This window comes from Gopherus evgoodei, chromosome 16 (assembly GCF_007399415.2).
Source record: "Gopherus evgoodei ecotype Sinaloan lineage chromosome 16, rGopEvg1_v1.p, whole genome shotgun sequence".
Lineage (NCBI taxonomy): Eukaryota > Metazoa > Chordata > Testudines > Testudinidae > Gopherus > Gopherus evgoodei.
In genome coordinates, this window is record NC_044337.1 from 4578089 (window position 1) to 4598808 (window position 20720).

Below are 20720 nucleotides of genomic sequence, written 5' to 3' on the forward strand. Positions count from 1 at the left end.
TGCACCGGGATGTGGAGTACTCCCAGCTTTAGGCTGTCTGAGAGCTAGTTGGGAATTTGGGATGTCTGCTCCTTTTTATCACAGTCAGGTCTTGAGGGGAGGGGAAAGTGTGAAAGATGCCCCATGTCATAGGGAACTTCCACCCAGTATTCCCATGAACCCCCACAAACATACACTGCTTTTGGATACAAGACTTGTTACCTACCCAAGTGCTTCCTCCAAGTATAATTTAACTCTGCTCCCACTTCCCTGAGCCCGAGAGGCCTCGGAGTTTAGAGAAAGAGTTGGAGGAAGATGCACACTGAATCTTCAGGTTTGCAGCCAGGATCTCCCAGTCAAAAGGACTTGAAAGGGGCTCCAGGTTTTCTTGTGCTGGCACTGGCCACTGTTGTCGAGCCCCATTACTGTATAGCTAGCATTACAGTGTATCTTAAAATAACTGCGAACATTTCAAAATAGGAATTCCTCAGACTTTGAAAGCACCAGATCCTCAGTCCAGGGAAGCTTGCTGAGACAAAATACAGTGCTGTACATATCATAATTTCCTACAAATGGAGAGTCATGCCCTGAAGCAGCTGACGGTGGAGGTATGGTGTAGGAGTAAGGATAAATGAACTGAAGAGGATGCAGCAAGGTCTGTGCCAGTCTCAATGTCTAAATCTCTTTCTTTTTTGCAGAAACCGCAAGTCCCCTGATTTCAAATCCTTTCCCGCTTTTACAAAGTAAGTGTGATGGATGTTTGTGGTGCACCTAGGGGGTGTCTCCACCCAGCCTTGGTGGTTGTCCTGTCCTGTTAGCATTTTTCATGAATAATTGTTTTTTATTACTGGTCTGTCTGCCAAAATATTAAAAGCATCACTTCTGTCTGTGGCTCTTAAGGATTTACATGAGATAGAAATGAAACCAGGATTATGAGGGGACAGTCAGTACTGTGTGTGGCTGCTGTGTCACTTTGGATCACTTCCAACATTTGAGTGTCGGGTTTTATCAAACACGGCAAAAACACATGTTCTAATAGACCTAGGCTTGAAGTTTAAAAATGAACTCATTTGGAGTTGCATGTATATACAGGAAAATGTCTCATAATGGCTCAGCACACTGCGCTATTAGTGATGTAAGAATGGGCACTGTGCCACTGGCCGTCTCTTTGGTAGTGGGTCAGTATTTAATGCGCAGGGATTTGGGTTGCTCACTTTTTAACCTGGACTCTTAGGAATGGTGAAGCCATATATTCCAGAATAGACAGCAGCATTTCATCCACATGCATGATTAAGGTCCATTCAGTCATTCCTGCATCCCATGTGCGCGCACACAATCTTTTCCTTAGATTTTAGCATGCACTTCATCAAGCATGCCCGAATTTTAAGGCATTGGTTGATAAGGAGCCTTCCTGGTCTCTCTGCTTCTCTGGAAAGCTCTGGTTCAGTTGCAGATAAGTAAAAAGAAAGACCTGACATTTTTACATGGCCAGAATTTAGACCAGGGATAGGCAACCTATGGCATGTGTGTCAAAGACAGCACACAAGCTTTTTTTCAGTGGCATTCACTGCCCAGGTCTTGGCCACCGGTCTGGGGGGCTCTGCATTTTAATTTAATTTTAAATGAAGCTTCTTAAACATTTTAAAAATCTTATTTAGTTTGCATGCAACAATAGTTTAGTTATATATTATACACTTATAGAAAGAGACCTTCTAAAAACGTTAAAATGTGAAAGGCTCGTGAAACCTTAAATTAAAGTGAATAAATGAAGACTCGGCACAGCACTTCTGAAAGGTTGCCGACCCTTGATTTAGACCTGCAGTCCTTCAAAACACAGTTTGTCTCATTGTCTCCACTTGACCTGAACTCTGCAACGAGAGAAAGAATGAAATAAAGGGTTGGCCCTTAACAGGATTATGTTGTCCTATGGCGATCCATAATCTATATCTCTTTGAGATTATGTAGAGTAGCAGATCCAATTTCATAGAAAGCAATTGGGCTACTATTTAGCTGAGCCTGTCTTTGCGGACAGTCTGATTTTGGAGAGTCTATAAGTAGGCAAAAGCTAGTTTTCATTTTAAAAGCTTTAAGCAGCTGAGATGTATTTGAATGTTCAGGCAGCTTGCTAGGGCTGCACATCTGTTGTGATAACATTTCCCTAAGAGCCACAGGACAGTCTTTCTGTTTCGCGCTCTCTCTCACACCCGTTCACACGGGTGGAAGATGAGCGCTGAGGATCATTTTAGGGCTAATGCAGGCTGCTTCCTGGCCATCAGCTGAGGCAGCTCTTGTGAATTCTCTCCGTAAGATTGGGGAGAGAAGGGCAGTGCATTGAGAGATGGTGTGGTCTGGTGAACCGATCTCTCAAGCTCATCCTCATTTTACTCTAAATGAGTAAGTAGCACAGGAGTGGGGAAAGGAGTGATTTGAAGGAGAAGTAGTTTGCACGAGTAGCAGGGCCAGCGAGGTTGTTGCAGGCCTAAGGGGCAATGTGCGAGGCAGTATTTGAAGGACCCAAAGGGAGCATGAAGATGAGTGGGGTTTGTCAGAATATGGCACAGGCGGAGGAATAGCAAGAGGGGAGGAACGACTGGTAGACAGGACAGAGCTGGACCCAGGAAGGTGAGGTGAGGAGCTGGCATTAGAGGTGTATGGAGAAGCAAAGGAGGGGGAGGTGATTTTGATTCCACAGGGAGGAAAGATGCTAAATTGTTTCCCCCAGTTTAAGGCGGGGTAAGGGGAGACTGTTGATGCCTCACTCACTGCTTTGCGAAGGCTTGTGATCCGTCCCCCTGCAGGTTGGCTGTGTTTTCCAATTCCTTCGCAGGCCAGGGGAGAGCCATAGAGACCTGCAGCCAAATGGATGAGATAGACTGAGGATTTATGAACAATTTCATTCTGAACTGACTCCAAAGGCTGACAAGAAAAGATTTTAAGGGGGTTACATGATTAAGGGGTTGATTTCTATGGAGGTGGTGGTGCAGCCAGAGCAAAGCTTGGGGTTTGGAACAGTGTCATGATTTGTGTTCACATTTTCTTAAGAGACCTCCATGCCACAGGGCAACTGGCTGATGAGTATGTGGGTGTAAGGTCTAGTTATCAGAGGAAACACAAGGGGAAATGGCCCATATATGGGACCCCAGAGTGAGTATTCCCCAGATATGGGGAACAGGTAAACCCACTCAGGAGAGAGGACTTACTGCAGCAAGGGAAAGAACACCTGAGAGGGGCCCCAGGGCGAGTGGGAAGAAGCGGTGCCATGTCTGTAACAGACTGGGTCATTGCCCAGTCTGTCACCCACTAGTATAGTTAGTGTAGGTGACAAGTCCTCATCTGTGCTGATCCACAGAGGATCTGAGTGGTCACAGACGCCAGTTATGAAGCCTTGGCCCATTAGCTGGTGCTGCAGCAGTTCGTGCTTTTTAGCTCTGGAGGGTCCCCGTGTGTCGACCAAGGAAACGACTGCTTCACACATCCGCTCAAGAGGAGCGTGGCCCCAGAGGGGCATCCTGCATCTCAAACCTGTGGAGTTAACTGTATGCCTCCACCTCAGGAGGGAGGGAGTTACACAGCCAACTCCTCTGGAGCATACGATGCAAGTTTAAGCCACAGTCCAGCGGCTACTTGGTCAAGCTCAGGGGCAGATGGAGACAAACGGCTCAGCTCGTTCACAGAAGCTGCAGGCTGCCTTTGTACATGGAAATGAGTAGTTGGGAGAATGGAGGGCTCTTTCCTCCCCCACCCCCTACCCTGGCCAGGGAACAAAGATGGGAAGCTTAGAACCCCTCCCAGGTGTCTGTGAGAATGCAAATGGGCTGGGGATTCTGCCCTATTTCCCACACAGTGTGTGGACCAAGCTGGCTCCAGTGCAAGGACTCTGAGGCCAGTTGGAATGACTGGGAAAACAAGTCTGCTGCCACCCCTTATCGTGTAAACTGGGGTGTCTCCACAGTAGAACTTGATACTCAACCATTCTGGAGATGGGATAGAGCGAGGAACTGGTCTCTGGAGAGAGAACGAAGGATTGTCCCTCAGAAGAGAAATGGTTTCCTTATACCCACATAGCCTAGCGTGGGGGACCGACACCCTGATAAGACATGCCAGCGCTGGGGGGCCCCACCTGACAATGGAGAACCAGAGCCCAGGAGTTACTGCTTGGTTAACACCAGCTTTGCAGGGGCCAGGCCTGTCTTGATCACAGGGGTGCTGCCTAGAAACTCCAGAGTGAAGCCATGGTGACAGGCACTATAGGGGATGAGGGCTCACTGCCTGCCTGATGCCCCCGCAGACAATCAGAGGAGAAAGTGGTAGGGTCAGGTCCCAGCTTCGACCCAGAAGTTCTGTGATATTGGGGGCATGTGAGGGCATGTGAAATCTTCCCATACATACCCATCCAGTTTGGTCAAAGGGGGTGATAGCAGATGCTGGCGCCATTCAGCTTCAATGCGGGGAGATGTGTGACATATTTGGAGCTGCTCTGTAATAACTTCTGAGTACTGTGTTCTGACTTGGTTACGACTGAATGAATAATCTGGTTTAGTTTAATAGGGGACTGTTGAGAAAAACAAAGAGGAAGGAAAAGAATGACTCAGCATAAGGCTTGAGAACACAGGAGATCACAAGAACTGTGGCAAGTTTAAAAAAGAACACTTTCGAGAGGGGTGTATTGTTCAGGAGAACAAAATTGAGATGCAGGGACCAAGCAGGCATGTCTGAAGAAGTGGATGGTATGCCTGTAGGTAAGATAGAAATGTGTGCACACCATTGATAGTTGTCAGATCCTTCTTTTCTAATTGCTTTGTTCCAAGTGCAAAAGGAATCCTCTGGTTTAAGAAGGCTGTCTGATCACTATACAGCACTGCTCTCAGACCCCGGAAGGGAATTCGCCTAGGCCCTCTAACTCAAACAGATCTGCTGGGAAAAGAACGGTTGCTGTAGCCCAGGGCCCAGTCTAAGAGTAGGAGAATCACAGAATTCCAGCCCAGGAGAGATAAAGGCGCAAAGCCTGGTACTTGAGGGGGTGCATTCGGAGAGGAGAGAGAGAAGGGGACAAGAGGTTCACCTAACACTGAGACCATGACGGGGGCATTTTGGGTAGTCTGGAGGAGTGTAAGGCAAGTGCCAGGTAGGTCACAGAGGTTTCATTCGTCTAGGCAAGAGTTCAGGGCATGACACTTCTGTAGCAGGGCAGAAAGGAAACACTTCAGAGATGTTTGGGAGGAGATCAACAGGAGAGGAGTCAAGAATTATACCCGGGGGTAGGCCATTCCCAGCAGGGATGGTGAAACAATCTCCTCTGATGGGGAGGTGAGGGATTGAGAGAGAGCTGGAGAGCACTTGGAATCCAATGGCCAGCAGGAAGGGTGGGGAGTGGAGAGAGACTAGCAAAGGAACAGAGTTCAGGAGAAATGGGTAGACAACAAAGGGAAGGGATAACTAGGAGAAAGAAGATGCATTTTAAAAACAGAAAATTCAAGAATTTAAAAAGCGAAATGAGAGGGGAAAAAAGAAAGTAGGTGTGGAGTCCAGTGGGATGAGACGAGTTTGGAAGGAGAGATGAAGAGGATAAAGAATTGGAAGAAGGAAATAATCAAGAAGAGAAACATGCAGCTTTAGGGTGCTGGATTTAGTGTAATTGATTTATGCTCCTTTATTTTGCTGTACTTCCCAGAAAGATGTCCTGTATCTCTGAGTTTGGAGTAGAGGAGAGGGATGGTTTTTTTGAGTGTTTATCTTCAGGACCCAGTAGAATTGTGCAGAACTTGCCACAGAATTTACCCCTTGATACAGAATTGAGCAGCAGAATTTCAACTTTTTAAATTTTATAGCACTTTTTTAAAAGTGAAGAAAACTTTCAAAATATGAACCAAATAGAAATTAATGCAGTGCTGTCTTCCTGAGTCTGTCAGCAGCCTGAAATAGACTCTGAGTGTTGTGAATTGTCCCATTCACGTTAATCATATTGACTCTGAAACCTAGGGATAGTTTACAAGTTGCCGTTGTTAACTATTTCACTGCTGATCATTTTACTAGAAACTTCTAGTCTGTATGTCTGTCCCACATTCCCAAACAGCTTCCCACTCCACCTCAAGTGCCAAAACTCCTAAATGCCTTGTGTTCAGCTGCCAAAGCCTCCTGCTTTCTCCTAACAACCATTTTGATTTAGTTATAATATTTCCAAACTTCCACACCATCATGAGAATGTGGTGGTTGGATAAAGGGAATGATGTCAAATTAAACGAAGTGCTGAGCTGGAACAGTCTCAGTGTTCCCCTCATTTCAATTGGACAGAAGCTCGTATAGATTCTCTCTGTTGTTTCGCTGACGTGTGTTTAATCCCTACAGTTGTTTTCCGATGCCTCGGCTTCCTAGGTTTCTGTGCAAGGGGCCTTGTTGGTTTTCCCTCTCCCACCGTATGCAGCTCTGTTATAGTTTCTGTTCTTCGCTATCTTAGAGGGACGACTGCAGAGTTGTAGCCAAGTTAGTTATGCCTGGAAAGTGAGTGTTCTGGACCTTTTGAGATGCTTGCTACTTCCTTTGTGCATATGTAATTTGCAGTGGTATTTCTTAGTAATAGAATGTAAGATCATATTTTTCCCTACAAGTGTAGATAAACATTGGTAGTATATTTTAGCACTGAGTATTACTCTGTGTATGCCTGAGAGAGTCCATAAGAATCATTTATATGCAGAGTATACATTCTGTATCCAAACTATTGTTGAAGTGTAACATCACAGACTAATGGTGCAGATGTGCTGGCATATATGAAAATAGAGAATTAAATTGCAGCACTGACAACATTGCTATACAAGGTGTCTTGATAGCACATCTTGTGATCAATACACAACGACTAATACTATTGTTAAAACTAATCAACGGAAAATATACTTGTATGTCAGCTCAGTAAAAATTTAAGTTTTCAATTTACTTCTCCTTGTGAGATTGGATGTAAATTAGCATTGAGCTTGTTAGTGGTCCAAGTGTGAGTCTGACTAAAGACATAGTGTTAACAGCATTTCCATCTCTCTCCTCTGACTGGCAGATTAGCTGTGATGCTCTGCTCAGGCCTCTGGCGCAGCCCCGTTTGCTTTGCTGCACTCCTGCTCAGACCCTCTGTCCATCCTAGCAGCTCAGTGTTGCTGTGCCCACTGCCCAGGGCAACCAGCCCTCCTTGGTCTGATCTTGACTGGTGGCCAGAAAGCTGCTTGCCCACGCAGCACTCCTACTTGTGCCAGCTTCTGGGTAGCAGGATTTGTCAAAGCCTGATGCCCTGCTGGGGGTGCCAAGCTCAGACCTCCTGCCTCCAACTCCCTCAGAGCACTGCCTTTCCCTCTGGCCTAGTCTTGCTCAGGAAAGGAGGCAGAGGCTGTAAATGACAGAACTGCTTCTAAAATTAAATTCAGTTAAAGACAAAAAAGACAATAAAGAAACTAAAAAAGAGACCAGGTCTACAGAAGCAATGGGTTACGGAACTGTGTATTTTGTAAATGTGTACCCATACTAAAGCCCCAATCTTGCAGACATTTCTGCATATGCTTAACTTCAGTAGTAGTCCCGCTGACTCCTAGGGGACTTCTCCCGGGAGTAAAGTTAAGCACAGGCATCAGTGTGTGCAGATTTAGAGCCTAAGACCATAATTCAGGAAGTCACATGCTTAAGTGCTATCCTGAATCAGGGCCTATTACCTAACTATGGGCTCAATTCTGCAAACCCTTATTCACATGCGTAATCACTGTAAAGTGAGCAGCTCTTCTGACTAATGGTTTGCTGGCTTGGGCTCTCGGGCACAATAGAGTTCCATTATGAAATGTGCGTGTGTGCTATTTCTCCACACGCTCCATGTGACTCGTCTGAACTGATCTCTCCTGCACAGAACCTTACACCTGTGGAGCTTGTGGAATCCAGTTTCAGTTTTATAACAATCTGCTGGAGCACATGCAGTCCCATGCAGGTAAGCCAGGCACTTCTGATTTATTTTTAAAGACTTCAGATAAAGCAGAGAATTAAATTCTGCACTGATTCCTCACACTGACTCAGTTGTGTGTCCATAGAGCTTCCTGTGTTTACACTGTCCAATGTGCCAGTAATTCTACCTCTTATCAGCAGAAAAAAGCAAGAGACCAGGGAGCACAAGGCAATGCCTACAGGAATGCCAGGCTCTTCGATATCTGGTTGTGTTTGTATCTGAGGTCACTTTTCAAAGGAAAGTTGAAAGCATGCATGGCATTTGTGCAGAGCATATCAAATTAAATCGCTCCTGTCTCATTTATCCCTACAATATCCAGGTACTAATCAGTCACCTCTCCTATTGGGGTCAAAATTCCCTGGCAGATGAAATCCCTTGTCCTCTCAAGGTAGTTATCCTAAAACTGCGAGAGGGCTTTTGTCCCACAGATCCTGTCACATGTTTGTATTGACTAGAGCCCTGGGGGTGATGGAAAGTCCATTTCATGAAGGCTTTCACAATTTTCACATTTAACTTAATTCCTATAGAAATAAACCATGAAATTTCTACTTTCTCCATCAAAGACAATTCTAGGAAAAAATCCATTTGGAGTCAATCAAACTGTTTAAAAAAATCAAAAAGGGACATTTTGACATTGTCCAAACTTCCCCTCCAAAAAACCATTTGGGTGAAATTGACACTTTCACGAAGTGTTCCACCTTTGAAACTGCATTCTCCAACAGAAAAGCCTTTCTACGTTGTTCGACCAGCTCTAGTATTTACCTTGTGTGTTTGCACTGGGAGAATCTCCATCTCTCCTTGCACATGGAACACAGTGTAAGCACATAGTGATTGCTATATCTCTGGGGAGAATCCCTGACTGATAGATGAGATGGGAAGGGATAGGAGAGATGGGGGGCAGGCAGGGACATGTGCAGTGAGGGAGGAATGTCAGTCTGAAGGCCACATGTGAGTAAGTGTTTCAGAAAAATGATCATCTGCAGGCTCTTCCTCTTCACTCCATCACATGTTCTGAGCTAATAAACTCACAGGCCTCGTTTCTGTATATTCTGCGGCATGTGCGTTATTAGCTTAGGATACAGTTGTGTTAACAGGAAGCTCCCTTACATTATTTTTATTCTTACTGAGCTGTGCCCTCTGTCACCTCATCCTGCTCTCCAGATACTTATAAATCACAGTGATCTGATTGGCTGCAGTCCTCAAAATGTCCCATCCCCATGTCCACAGAAAATATAATACCCTCCCTGCCTATCACCTAACTTCACCCTCGTCTGACCCTGTCCCTTGCACCTCCTTTCTGCCTGTCTTGGATCTTCATGTGGTGCCTATCGCACCGTGGTATGTTAGCTCCCCCTACCCCCACAAGAGAGAGTTCGTCTTCCCTCCCATTTCCCACTAAGAGTAATAATGGCTTGGTATGAATTACTTTGTATTTATTATCTGGGTTTAAGTGAGGGAAAGGCAAGAAGGGTGCCATTGGTAAAGGCAGCTTTATTTATTGGGATGGCAGATTCTGAAGGTGGTAACCAACCAGAGCAATGGTTGAAACAATGTAATGACCCCATAGTCGCGCATTCAGTGCGGAGCTCTGCATAACTGAGAAATGCAGTTGCGGGTGAGTGTCTGTGCTGCACCCCTGCACTCTCAGTGGCAGGGGCTCTTCGGCATACAGTTGAACGAATTAACTGCATAATCAGTGGCACATAGCACGGCTTGTATCCCTTCCCCAGTTGGACTGAGGAATCTGGCGTGACTTTGGATTGTCGAGTACAGTATAACTGTGTCCCTAGTAGTAGCGTATTGCCCTGAAGCATGTGGGATCTGATATAACGGCACATTGGACGCATTTGTTGCCGTGCAGAAATCCAGTTTAACTTTCATAACATTTGTAGTAAATGTCTAATCTCTTTCCACTCCGAATGAGGAGTCCATTGGTCCCTCCTGCGTACGTGACTGAAGTCCAGGAACATGCTGCTAGCCCTAAGGAATGAGAGCAGGGGCTTGTTGGCACTTCAGTGATTCTGGAGGCTAAAAGGGTAATTAGAGAAGATTATAGCTACGCAATGGGAGGAAGTGATTAGAATGTAAATTGGAGGCTGAGATGCAGCACTAGAACGGCAGAACACAAGGCAAAGGAATTTGTTCTGTAATTACACAGTACAATATCCAGCTTTCACTCCCTTTAGGGTACTTTGTTCAGGTCGAGTGCTACCATATAATGCCTTTTCTGCAATCTAGTGCTAAAAGATAAAAAGGACAGCTAGGCTGAACCTGGATTAAAGGATTGGAGGCATGAAGAGAAATTAAAGAACCATGATCTATATAGTTCACAACCTGACTGATAAGGAGGATGAAACTGAAATGCACAAATCTTATTAACTCCTCATTGAACGCCAGCGGATAATTGCACATAATAAATCCTCTAGTATTATGAAATAGATAAAGGAAATACAGTTTTTCCCCTACCAAGACCAGAAGAAGGCTGACACGTGAATGGGCCTTAATGGAACAAAGTTAATAGCAGGTATGAGGCATATCTCCTTAACCTACCAGTACGTGTGCAGAGTTAATGCCATTTCTGATGTTTGCTGTGGAGCAGTTAGAATAGACAAACTTTGGGAAGAACCAGTCGTTTCTGATTCCTAGTTTATCATGTGGGGATGCCTGTTTCTACTTTCTCCCCAACCCTCTCTAGGGACCTGATGTATTAGTAGCGTTTCCTCCAGCTGATTGCTGTCTTGGAGCATGGCACTGGGCCCTGCAAACACTTAGCAGTCTATTCTGGACACACCATGTAAAGCTTTGCATCCCTCAGACATGTCAAGAGGCCCATGACATGCCCACACAAACATGACATGCCCTGTTATACTTGATCTTCTGCTGCAGAATAGCAGCTTAGTTAGCCAGGTTGTGTTCTGGTTCCATGCATTTCCTGTATCGCCTTTAAATGACTTCCGGTGGGATGTTGGTCCAGTATGTTGCCAATGCAGCACCCAAACAAGGTGTCTCTCTCCCAGCTTCCAAATTCAAAACCTCTTTTTCTGTCAGGCTGCTCCTTCTCCCATTAGCTCACTGCAGGCTTGCGATTGGTCCAGTGGACTGCTTGTCCAGATCAACCCATGCAGAAGCCTCCCTGTTGGCCACAGCAGAGGTTTTTAGTTCCATCGGTCCCTGACTCCAAGCATACTGCTGTAGGTCATGCCTCCTTGGTATGGCTTCTGTCCCCCTCTCACATTGGTTGGCCCACCTAGAGATTGATGAGCCAGCCGGCTACACAGTCACATGAGGCTCTCTTTGCTCATGCAGTAGCCTGTGCATTAATATCCAGAGGTCCCAGGTTAGCTCCCTACTGCTGATGACCCACCCAGCGGCATGGTGTTACACTGTGGCAGCCATCTTAGCTGTAATCCTTTGGGTAGGGACTCAGACAGGGTCTACAGGAGCTGGGAAACCCAAGCGGAAATTACATGAGGATTGGTTGTTTTCAAGCCTTATGATAATATTGTTCTCTACTTGTTCTCTACTGTGGGTAGTATATCTATTAAATGCAACAGAAAATGTAATAAACTGGTGTCATACTAATTAAGGAAAACAAAAGTAAATGTTAAGTAGTAAATGGAGATTGTTTCCCCTTTTCTGTTCTGCTCTCTTTATCCTGCTGTCTTCTGGAGAGTCAGCATTTCTTGTAGCCCCACAATCCATCCTGGCACATGGCCGGCATTGTGTGTGTCTCTCCCTTAATATCGTGGGGAAATGCTCTTCTTACACCTCTGATTAACTCCTTCTTGTTTATGCCCCACAGCTGACAATGAGAACAATATTGCCTCTAACCAACCCAGATCACCTCTGACTGTTGTGGAAGAAAAATGGAAACCACAGCTCCAAAGAAACAATGCCAATAATAGTATGTAGCCACGTTTTCTCATTACATTTCCCTGTAGGCCTTGGACTAATGGCTCTGTACCTGGGGGGGTCACAGCAATGGTTCAGGCAGGGTGAAGCCCATGTCCCGCACCTGTCGGGAGTACTTCTCTCATGTATTTTTTCTCAGCTAGTCACACCAGATCTCAGGTGCCATTAGCACCCTATAAACTATTGTACTCATTCCCACTAAAGCGCCTTTGAAATCTGTGTAGAGGCTATCTGGAAACTCCAGGGAGGTGACAGAAATGTAGTCATGGTAGGGAAAAAGGCTGAGAGAGAGCTCCTGTCTCCGAACTCATTAACAAGACTAGCCTTGCTGGGAGTTGTAACTTCTGGTCTGAATTTGGATTTCCTTGCCATAGGGAAAGAGATCATTGCCCTACGCATCACCAGAAAGTTACTGGCAGCCAACAAGGTTCTAGCTCAACCATTGATTTGCTCCTGGACTTTGGGCAAGTCACATGATCTTGTGTTTCAGTCACAAACCATGTGGGAAATGGGGGTATTTTTTAAAAAAATAAAAGCAGCAGTGATACAATACCTCAGCTGAGCTTCCCTGCGGAAGCAAGATGCATTAAAACCCTAATATTTTGCATCCTGTGATATGTCCAAAAATGGCAGAAACAATAAAGCCCAGCAGCCGTCACAAAAACTAGACTAGAGCTGGGGAAGGAGAAAGAAAACCTTAAACTGTACAGGCCTGAACACCAGAATATTTGACCAAAAAAACCAGACGACTTGTGCATACAAAACTGAGGTAGATGCAGCTCTTATTAAAATAATGTAATGCTAATGTGAGTCCTGAATTCTAAATAGAAGAAGAATGGAAAGGCCAACCTAGCACACTAAGACATACCAGGTGAATCGAAGATCTAACTGCTAACCCTGATGCACTGTAAACCAGTACCATCCTTGATTATAACTTAGTTAGACAACTCCTAAATCAGTGCCACAGAGAGTTCTCTGGGGAGGGACAAAGGACAGCTGCCCAAGCCCATGATGACAGTGAATCCTGCATAATCCACTTTTGCTGTGCTTCTGTTACCGAATCATGGAAAACACACTGATAAGCTCCTCTCTGCTGTAAGCAAGAGAAAAAGTCCATCATTGGATCAGCAGGGACAGCCTGAATCTAGAAGCACTTTGGTATAGAGGCCCACTGGAAATCCTAGGTTCAGGAATAGATCGGTACCTGCCATACTCTGGGCAAGTGCTTCCTGGTTGGGTCACTCGCAGAGGAGAAATTCTGGCCTTGTTGTTCCTGTTCCTTGGACAGAAAGAATGATCCTGACAAGTTTGTTTCTTCTTTCTGTTTTTCTGCAGCATCTGCAAGTGGTTCAGTAGCAAACAGTGCAATCCCGGAGAAGGAACGGCAGAACATTGCTGAAAGGCTGCTGCGGGTGATGTGCACCGACCTGGGAGCTTTGAGTGTGGTGAACGGGAAGGAATTCATCAAGCTGGCACAGACCTTGGTGGATAGTGGTGCTCGCTACGGTGCTTTCTCTGTCACAGAAATCCTTGGCAACTTCAACACACTGGCGCTGAAGCATTTGCCTCGGATGTACAACCAAGTGAAAGTGAAAGTCACCTGTGCCCTGGGCAGCAATGCCTGCCTAGGCATAGGTGTCACTTGCCATTCTCAGAGCGTTGGCCCTGATTCCTGCTACATCCTGACAGCTTATCAGGTTGAAGGCAACCACATCAAGAGTTATGTCCTGGGAATTAAGGGGGTGGACATCCGAGATAATGGTGATTTTATCCACCACTGGGTGCAGAACGTGATGTCTGAGTTTGTGATGTCGGAAATCAGGACAGTGTACGTCACAGACTGCAAAGTCAACTCCTCTGCGTTCTCCAAGGCAGGCATGTGCTTGCGTTGTTCGGCCTGTGCCTTGAACTCAGTCGTGCAGAGTGTCTTGAGTAAGCGAACACTACAGGCTCGCAACATGCATGAAGTCATCGAGCTCCTGAATGTCTGTGAAGATTTGGCAGGATCCACGGGCCTCTCAAAAGAGACCTTTGGCTCTCTGGAGGAGACATCTCCCCCACCGTGCTGGAACTCAGTGACTGACTCCCTCCTGCTTGTCCATGAGCGTTATGAGCAGATATGTGAGTTCTACAGCAGAGCCAAGAAGATGAACCTCATCCAAAACCTGAACAAGCATCTTCTCAGCAACCTGGCAGCCATTTTGGCCCCAGTGAAACAAGCAGTTATTGAACTGAGCAATGAGAGCCGGCCCACCCTGCAGCTGGTACTGCCCACCTATGTGAAACTGGAGAAACTGTTCACTTCCAAAGCCAATGACGCTGGCATAGTCAGCAAGCTTTGCCACCTCTTCCTAGAGGCACTGAAGGAGAACTTCAAAGTTCACTCTGCACACAAAGTAGCCATGATCTTGGACCCTCAGCAGAAGCTGCGGCCAGTCCCACCATACCAGCATGAAGAGATCATTGGCAAGGTCTGTGAATTGATCAATGAAGTGAAAGAGTCCTGGGCAGAAGAACCAGAATTTGAACCTTCTACGAAGAAACCACGGGCAGCAGGTGAGGCCCCGCCAGCTCAGGAAGAAGAGCAGTTTGGGAAAAATGAAGTCTACGATTATTTGCAAGAACCCCTCTTCCAGGCCACCCCTGATCTATTTCAGTACTGGTCGTGTGTTACCCAAAAGCATACGAAACTAGCCAAGTTGGCCTTTTGGCTCTTAGCAGTACCTGCTGTCGGTGCCAGAAGCGAATGTGTAAATATGTGTGAGCAGGCCCTCTTAATCAAAAGGAGGCGGCTGCTCAGTCCAGAAGACATGAACAAACTCATGTTTTTGAAGTCCAACATGCTTTAAAACTATCTTTTAATTAAAAAAAAATTAAAACACTGTTCCAAACAAAGAAAAGAATTTAAGTTCTAAACACTGTGGACCTCATTATGAAAGCCCCTGGAAACCAAGTGCTTATATATGTGTGTGTATGATTTTATATATATATATGTGTATTTATATATGTGTGTGTGTGTGTATACACACACACACACATATATATAAAATATAATAAAAAAATAAGTTTCAGAGGGAAGCCGAGCACGTATCAGACACAGCCCTCTGCCAGGAACGTGCTCCTTTCTGTTAGCTAGCATGTGGACTTGACAGACTTTCTAATGTTTTCAAGTGGGCACACCAATGGGAGGCTGACATTCTAAAATCTTCAGGCAGCTGTGATCTAAAGTGACTTGAAGTTTCTTTTATTTCTCCTCCACCACCACCCCCTCCTCTTGTCCCCTGGGCCACTTTGCCATGGATAATCAAATAACATTGACTAGACCGGTTCTCCACTGGGCTTTGCTCCTCTGAAGAACTGTACACCTTGAGGGCATTCGTTTGTAGCCTTCTTAACATACGTTGCGTGTTATGAAGGCCGCTGTGTTTTACAAGCACTAGTATCTCTAGAAATCAGGAAGGGAGACTTTAAGGAAACACATTTTTTTGCATTTTAATATAAGAAAAAAAATTATACTCTTCTGTCTCCACTCCCATTTTTGAGTTTAATGTTTTAGCTAGTGATTTTACTTTTTCGAGTTTGATTTAGAACTGAAAGAAATGATTATGGCAAAAAGTGTCTGTAACTGTTACGTTTTATAGAATTTTTTTTTATAAGATCAACTTTTTTCTGAAGTCCCACTGTAAACTAGCTCATCTCACCTGTGCATCTTCTATAGCAGTGGTTCTTAAACTTGTTCATAGAGTAGAACCAATCTTCACGGAGGGATAGTCATGTCAATACTTCCTGTCCCATTGAGGACCAACAACATCCCTGTGGGAACTGCTGCAATTGCTTAAATGGAGAAGTAACATTAGCAAAGTAATTTATTTTTAGTGTCTTTCAATACACTTTAACAGCTAGCCTGGTATGACTGGACAGGTTTCTGTGGACCACCAGCAAGTGATCCACAGGCCACCAGTGGTCCACAGGCTTCAGTTTGAGAACCTCTGCTATACAACATTTTTGTAAGCCTTCCCCATACACGTGTCAAAACAATCTTCAGATGGTCAAGAACAAACCAAGGTGTATGATATATCAGGGGAGCAGAGGTCATCAGTTTTCAAAATGTAGGGTTTGAAGGAAGCTAAGATAAGCATAGGGGCTTCTGAATGTATGTACTCCCACTTGAGTGCAGGGTACCTTCTCGCGTTATTCTGAACAGTTTCCTCTGCTAGCACGAATGTCTTTTAAATACCTATAGTGCTTTACACTACTTGCTACACTGCTAAATCATTCTGGCTGGTAAGGTCCTGTCACCTTAAAACTTCATGTTCACTGGCTCGTCAGACATATAGCCCATTACCACTTGCAGTATAGCAGATTGTTATAAAACCCAAGTATCATGAGTCATTTCTGCTGGCAGCCCAGGCAAGCTCTCTAATGGTATGTCTGTACTGCAAAAAAAACCTCAGCTGACTTGGGCTCGCAGAGCTTGCGCTACAGGGTTAAAAATAACAGTGTAGATGTTCCACTTTGGGCTGGAGCCCAGACTCTGAGACCTCCTCCACTCGCGGAGGCTGTAAGCCCAGGCTCCAGTCCAAGCAGGAACATCTACACTACTATTTTTAGTCCCGAGGTGTGAACCCGAGTCAGTTGACCGGGCTGTGAAATTCACTACTGCTGGAGTTTTTTTGCAGTGTAGACAAATCCTGAATGTCTGCACACAAAGTTGAGTGGTGTCACACCTGACCTCTTAGATCTGGTGTTCTTGGACAAACTGAATTCACCAAAGGGATTTGGATCCCAGTGGCAAAATTAAGTAAATTCCTTTCTTGATGCATCCTCTCACACTTCAAGCAGTTTGCTCCCTAGTTGGAATCACTGGTGACGAGACCGATCTTACAGATTTATGTGCCCAGATGAGTCTCTAGAGCAGTTTAGTTGGTAACATTATCAACTCTGAACTAAAAGGTTGTGGGTTGAAGTTCGTGAGCAGGATGTGGGTCTGTGCTGCATGCTGACAATGTACTGCTGGGGACAAAGGAGGCTGCTGCACACTCAGAGGTACCATCCACTGAACAGACATTAAGCCAAGATTCCTTCTGCCCATCTCTGTTGCGGTGACAATTAAAGATCCCAAGACACTTGTTAGAAATGGAGGATAAAGCCCAGAGTCCTGGCCAATAAATCTCTCTCCTAGTGGAACAAGTTCTAATGCCCCATGTGAGCACACATCGGTTGCTGTTTGCTTGCAGTCACTTGCACTCCCAGTATCTAACACTTCCCCTCCAGACACCTAGATTATGAAAGGCACTGAATGAGGTTCTCTGTGGCCTGTATTGCTCAGAGCTGGGAGACAATAGTGACCCCTACTTGTTCCAGGCACATCTAAGGACAGCCCTGGGTATGCAGATATCTTTCCCAACCGATCTCTGCCCCTTCCCGGCTAGGGAGCAGCACCTCATGCAGACTGAATAGGCTGAAGATTGTGTTGGCTTCCTGCCCATGACGCCAGTGCAAAATCATCCATCTTCTAAATGCAATTGTAAGTGTGGTTGTGGAGGTCTTTATTCTAACAATGTTTCTAGTAAGCACAGCTCCAGTGCTGCAGAAATAATACCATTTAAAGAGAACACTCAAGAGCAGGAGACACCCCAAAAATGTATCTTCTTGTGCGATGGACTTTGCAAACAGAGATGTTTCTTTTTTCCTCCAGGGCGGATTGGCAGGGGCCCTGGAGGTTTTTCGCCTTCCTCTGCAGCGTGGGGCACGGGTCGCTTGCTGGTGGATTCTCTGCAGTTTGAGGTCTTCAAACCAGTTTTGAGGATTTCAATAACTCGGTCCTGGGTTAGGGGTTGTTATAAAAGTGGATGGGTAGGGTTCTGTGGCCTGCCTTGTGCAGGAGGTCAGACTAGATGATCATATTGGTCCCTTCTGGTCTATGAGTCTATGAGCCTCTTTGTGGGATTTCTTTCCTCTTCAGAACAAGGGTTTTGCTGTTTATTTCCTCCTATATGAGTGCTACCTGCTCATCCATTTTGAGCAGCCCTACAATAATAAATCTGTTTGCACATGCAATGCAGGAGAAAAGTTTAATAAACAGAATTGAAATTTCAAGCTACTAAGGAGAAAAAGAGGGAGAGAAACCCTGCCTGTGAAACCTGAGAAACCTTTGTGATGTGCTTTAGTGACCACTGGGAGAAAATAGGGATGCTTACACAATAAAACCTTCACTAAGTTCAGAACCCAAAGCAGGAGCGGCTTTCCAGTCTTTTGCAAACAGTGTTGTGATGCACCTTGACAGTCAAAACTCCTGACAGGATTTTAGTTCATTCTCCTGGAGTCAGTACATTACATTACTTCTTAGTAAGTCCTTTCAAAGGAGCTGAAGGGAGTTAGACCAGAGAACTCCCATTGAAATTCAATTCCAGTTCAGTGGGAGATGATCATCCGATTCCCCTACCTTTCCTTCAAAATCCCAACCTTAATCAAGAACACATTTGCTATTGGACAAGATTAGTAGTTTTGTGGGACAGGTGAGAGTTGTCCCAGCCTGGGGACAGTGTGATTGTTCTTCTCTCTTATATATCTGGAATGCACTGTGTGAACAGAGGGGACTTAGCAGAGAGTTGAAGCCCTGACGTAGTGAATGAGACAGAATTGCAACCATTTTGGCATCTACTTAATGTGCAGACTAGTGTTAACATCGGATCTGAGAATCAGTCTTGGAGCTTTCTTGGCGGAAGGGTCAGAGAGAGACGCTGACTAGACTTCTCTCCCTATCCGAACTGGGAATGCCTCCAACACAGTTACCGCCCTACTGCTGTGGATGTCAAACCTGTGACTGCAGTGGAGTCTGATAGGTAAGAACCTTGCCAGTATTTATAAACTCAGCCTGGCTTCTGGAGAAACCTAGCAGTCTAGAAATTCTATGAGCTTAGATGAAATTAACAATTACCCGTTCCCTACCAAGAGAATGGAAGAGTCCACAGCTTCTAATAAGGAGGATAAACATGTAACAGGCGGCAGGCACTTCACTTGCGAGCACCCATTAGTGCTTTGTGCTGCCCACAGGATGATAGTAGCCTATGATGAGCTGCGCCTCGACTGTCTCTGTCCACTTCTTATTTACTTCTGTCAGTTATAAGGAGAGAACGGTGTCAGCAGCACACAGATTTCCTTTATTTGCAAAGGGTTTTCTGATGATTCTCCTCCTTCCTGGCCCCAGTTACTCAGATAGTAGCTCATTCCAGACAGCGCAGATAATTTGCAAAGGTTTTGAATTCAGGAAATCTTTCCCATTGATTTACCAGGTTCTCTGTTTTGTTATTGCTGTTCGTTAAGTTTGGCTCTGTTGTCACGCTGTCCATAGAATCACTCTGAGCAGGCACTGCCTGCCCCACAATGGGAAGTGGTAGAGTAGGGAAGGGTATGGCCTCATGGTAAGGCTGTATGCGCAGTGTGGTTCCATTCCCTTTGAACTGGAAGCTCTTTTATCCAGCTGTTGGATGGAGCAGTCTGTGTTGGGAATTTTCCCCCTGCCACCCTTCCTAATGAGGAGCACATCAAACTTCATATAAAGCTTCTGTGTTTGCTTAGTGCGGAAAAAAGTTATGCCTCCCCTCTATGCTCCCTCAAACCATTGAAACATTTTTGGAGATACTTCTGTGTCCTGCAACCTTAGCTTTTTGAATAGTTCCCACAAAGATCTGCTTTGGTGGCCAGTAAGCTGAGTGGAACATCCGGTTGCCGTAGAAGCAGTTTCGCTCTGCATTGTCAGTTACAGGCCCACTGATGTATGCTTAGGAAACTGCAAAACACTTTGCTTGCCTCATTCATTATTGATAAATTCTTCTGTGCATGAAACCGGAATCTCTGTTCTATGTGAACTAATCTGCTGCTGCTTATTCTGCATCTGACATCATATTCCTCTGTGCTGTGGAAACAATTATGATGTCAGAGAATTGTCACAGAAGGAAACAAGCACCAAGAGTAGATGAACTCTGAAGAAACAAAGTTCTTCTTGTCTTGTCCAAATATCCTTCTTAACAAAGGCGGAGAACTGAAAAAACAGGATATAAAGTCAGAATTTTTCTACGCAGAAAGTTCTATTTTTGTGAGTGCGCAGCAGCTGAGATGCCCATGGGACAGCACTAAACCTATAACCCTCTCCTCTGTCTCAGTTTCTCTCGTTTTTTCCAACAATAGAACATGGTTATTGTCTAACAATATTCCACTCCACTAAGGTTATCTCTTGAATGGTTAGGAGCAAGTTGACTGGCTGATGTGATGGGTCCAGTGTCTTGTTGTTCTGTTGGGTTTCAGCTGGAGTGAAGGATGTTAGCAAAGACTTGTCCATATGAGAAAATTTGCAACAGTTTAACTAAATAGAATTTAAATCAACTGAGTTAAAACAGCATTTTAGTTAAACAAAGAGAAGATTAAGGGGTGACTTACCTACCTGGGAAACAAATATTTAATAATAGACTCATCAATCTAGAAGAGAAACATCTAAAATCAAGATTGGATGCTTTTCTAGCAGATCTGCTCTAGGAATTATTTTGGGGAATTGTTATGCAGGAGGTCAGATTAGATGCTCACAACAGTCCCTTCTGGCCTTAGAATCTATGAAAAATTGGTGAAAATCCCTAATGTAGACATTTAAACCAATTTAAGCAAGTGTTAAATTGGTTTAGCTTGAGTCTGTAAGTTACAGAATTAAGCTAAACCAATGTAAGTATGAGTTAAACTGGTTTAAGCATCTATATTAGAGCTTTCTGCTAGTTTCACTAAATATATTTAGTGAACACTGATGCAGTTTTTCTCTTATAAACAAAGTCACATTTTAAAAAGTGCCTAAAGGTCAGATTTTTGAGAGTAT

The 20720-nt window shown here is 44.9% G+C and overlaps 1 protein-coding gene across 13 annotated transcripts in view; it reads left to right on the top strand.

Moving 5' to 3' along the window:
* The window catches only part of ZNF618 (zinc finger protein 618), a 306003-nt gene extending 288391 nt beyond the window's left edge, over positions 1 to 17612 (top strand). For 11 of the 13 annotated variants that reach the window (XM_030535126.1, XM_030535127.1, XM_030535130.1 and 8 more), the window contains 4 exons: positions 678 to 722; positions 7853 to 7930; positions 11748 to 11849; positions 13193 to 17612. In XM_030535126.1, the coding sequence (XP_030390986.1) occupies positions 678 to 722; positions 7853 to 7930; positions 11748 to 11849; positions 13193 to 14706 (1739 nt within the window). In that variant the 3' untranslated portion in view covers positions 14707 to 17612. The remainder of the gene's footprint in view (positions 1 to 677; positions 723 to 7852; positions 7931 to 11747; positions 11850 to 13192) is intronic. The other 2 variants (XM_030535133.1, XM_030535131.1) reach the window with 2 other exon arrangements.
* Positions 17613 to 20720: the final 3108 nt, after the last annotated feature.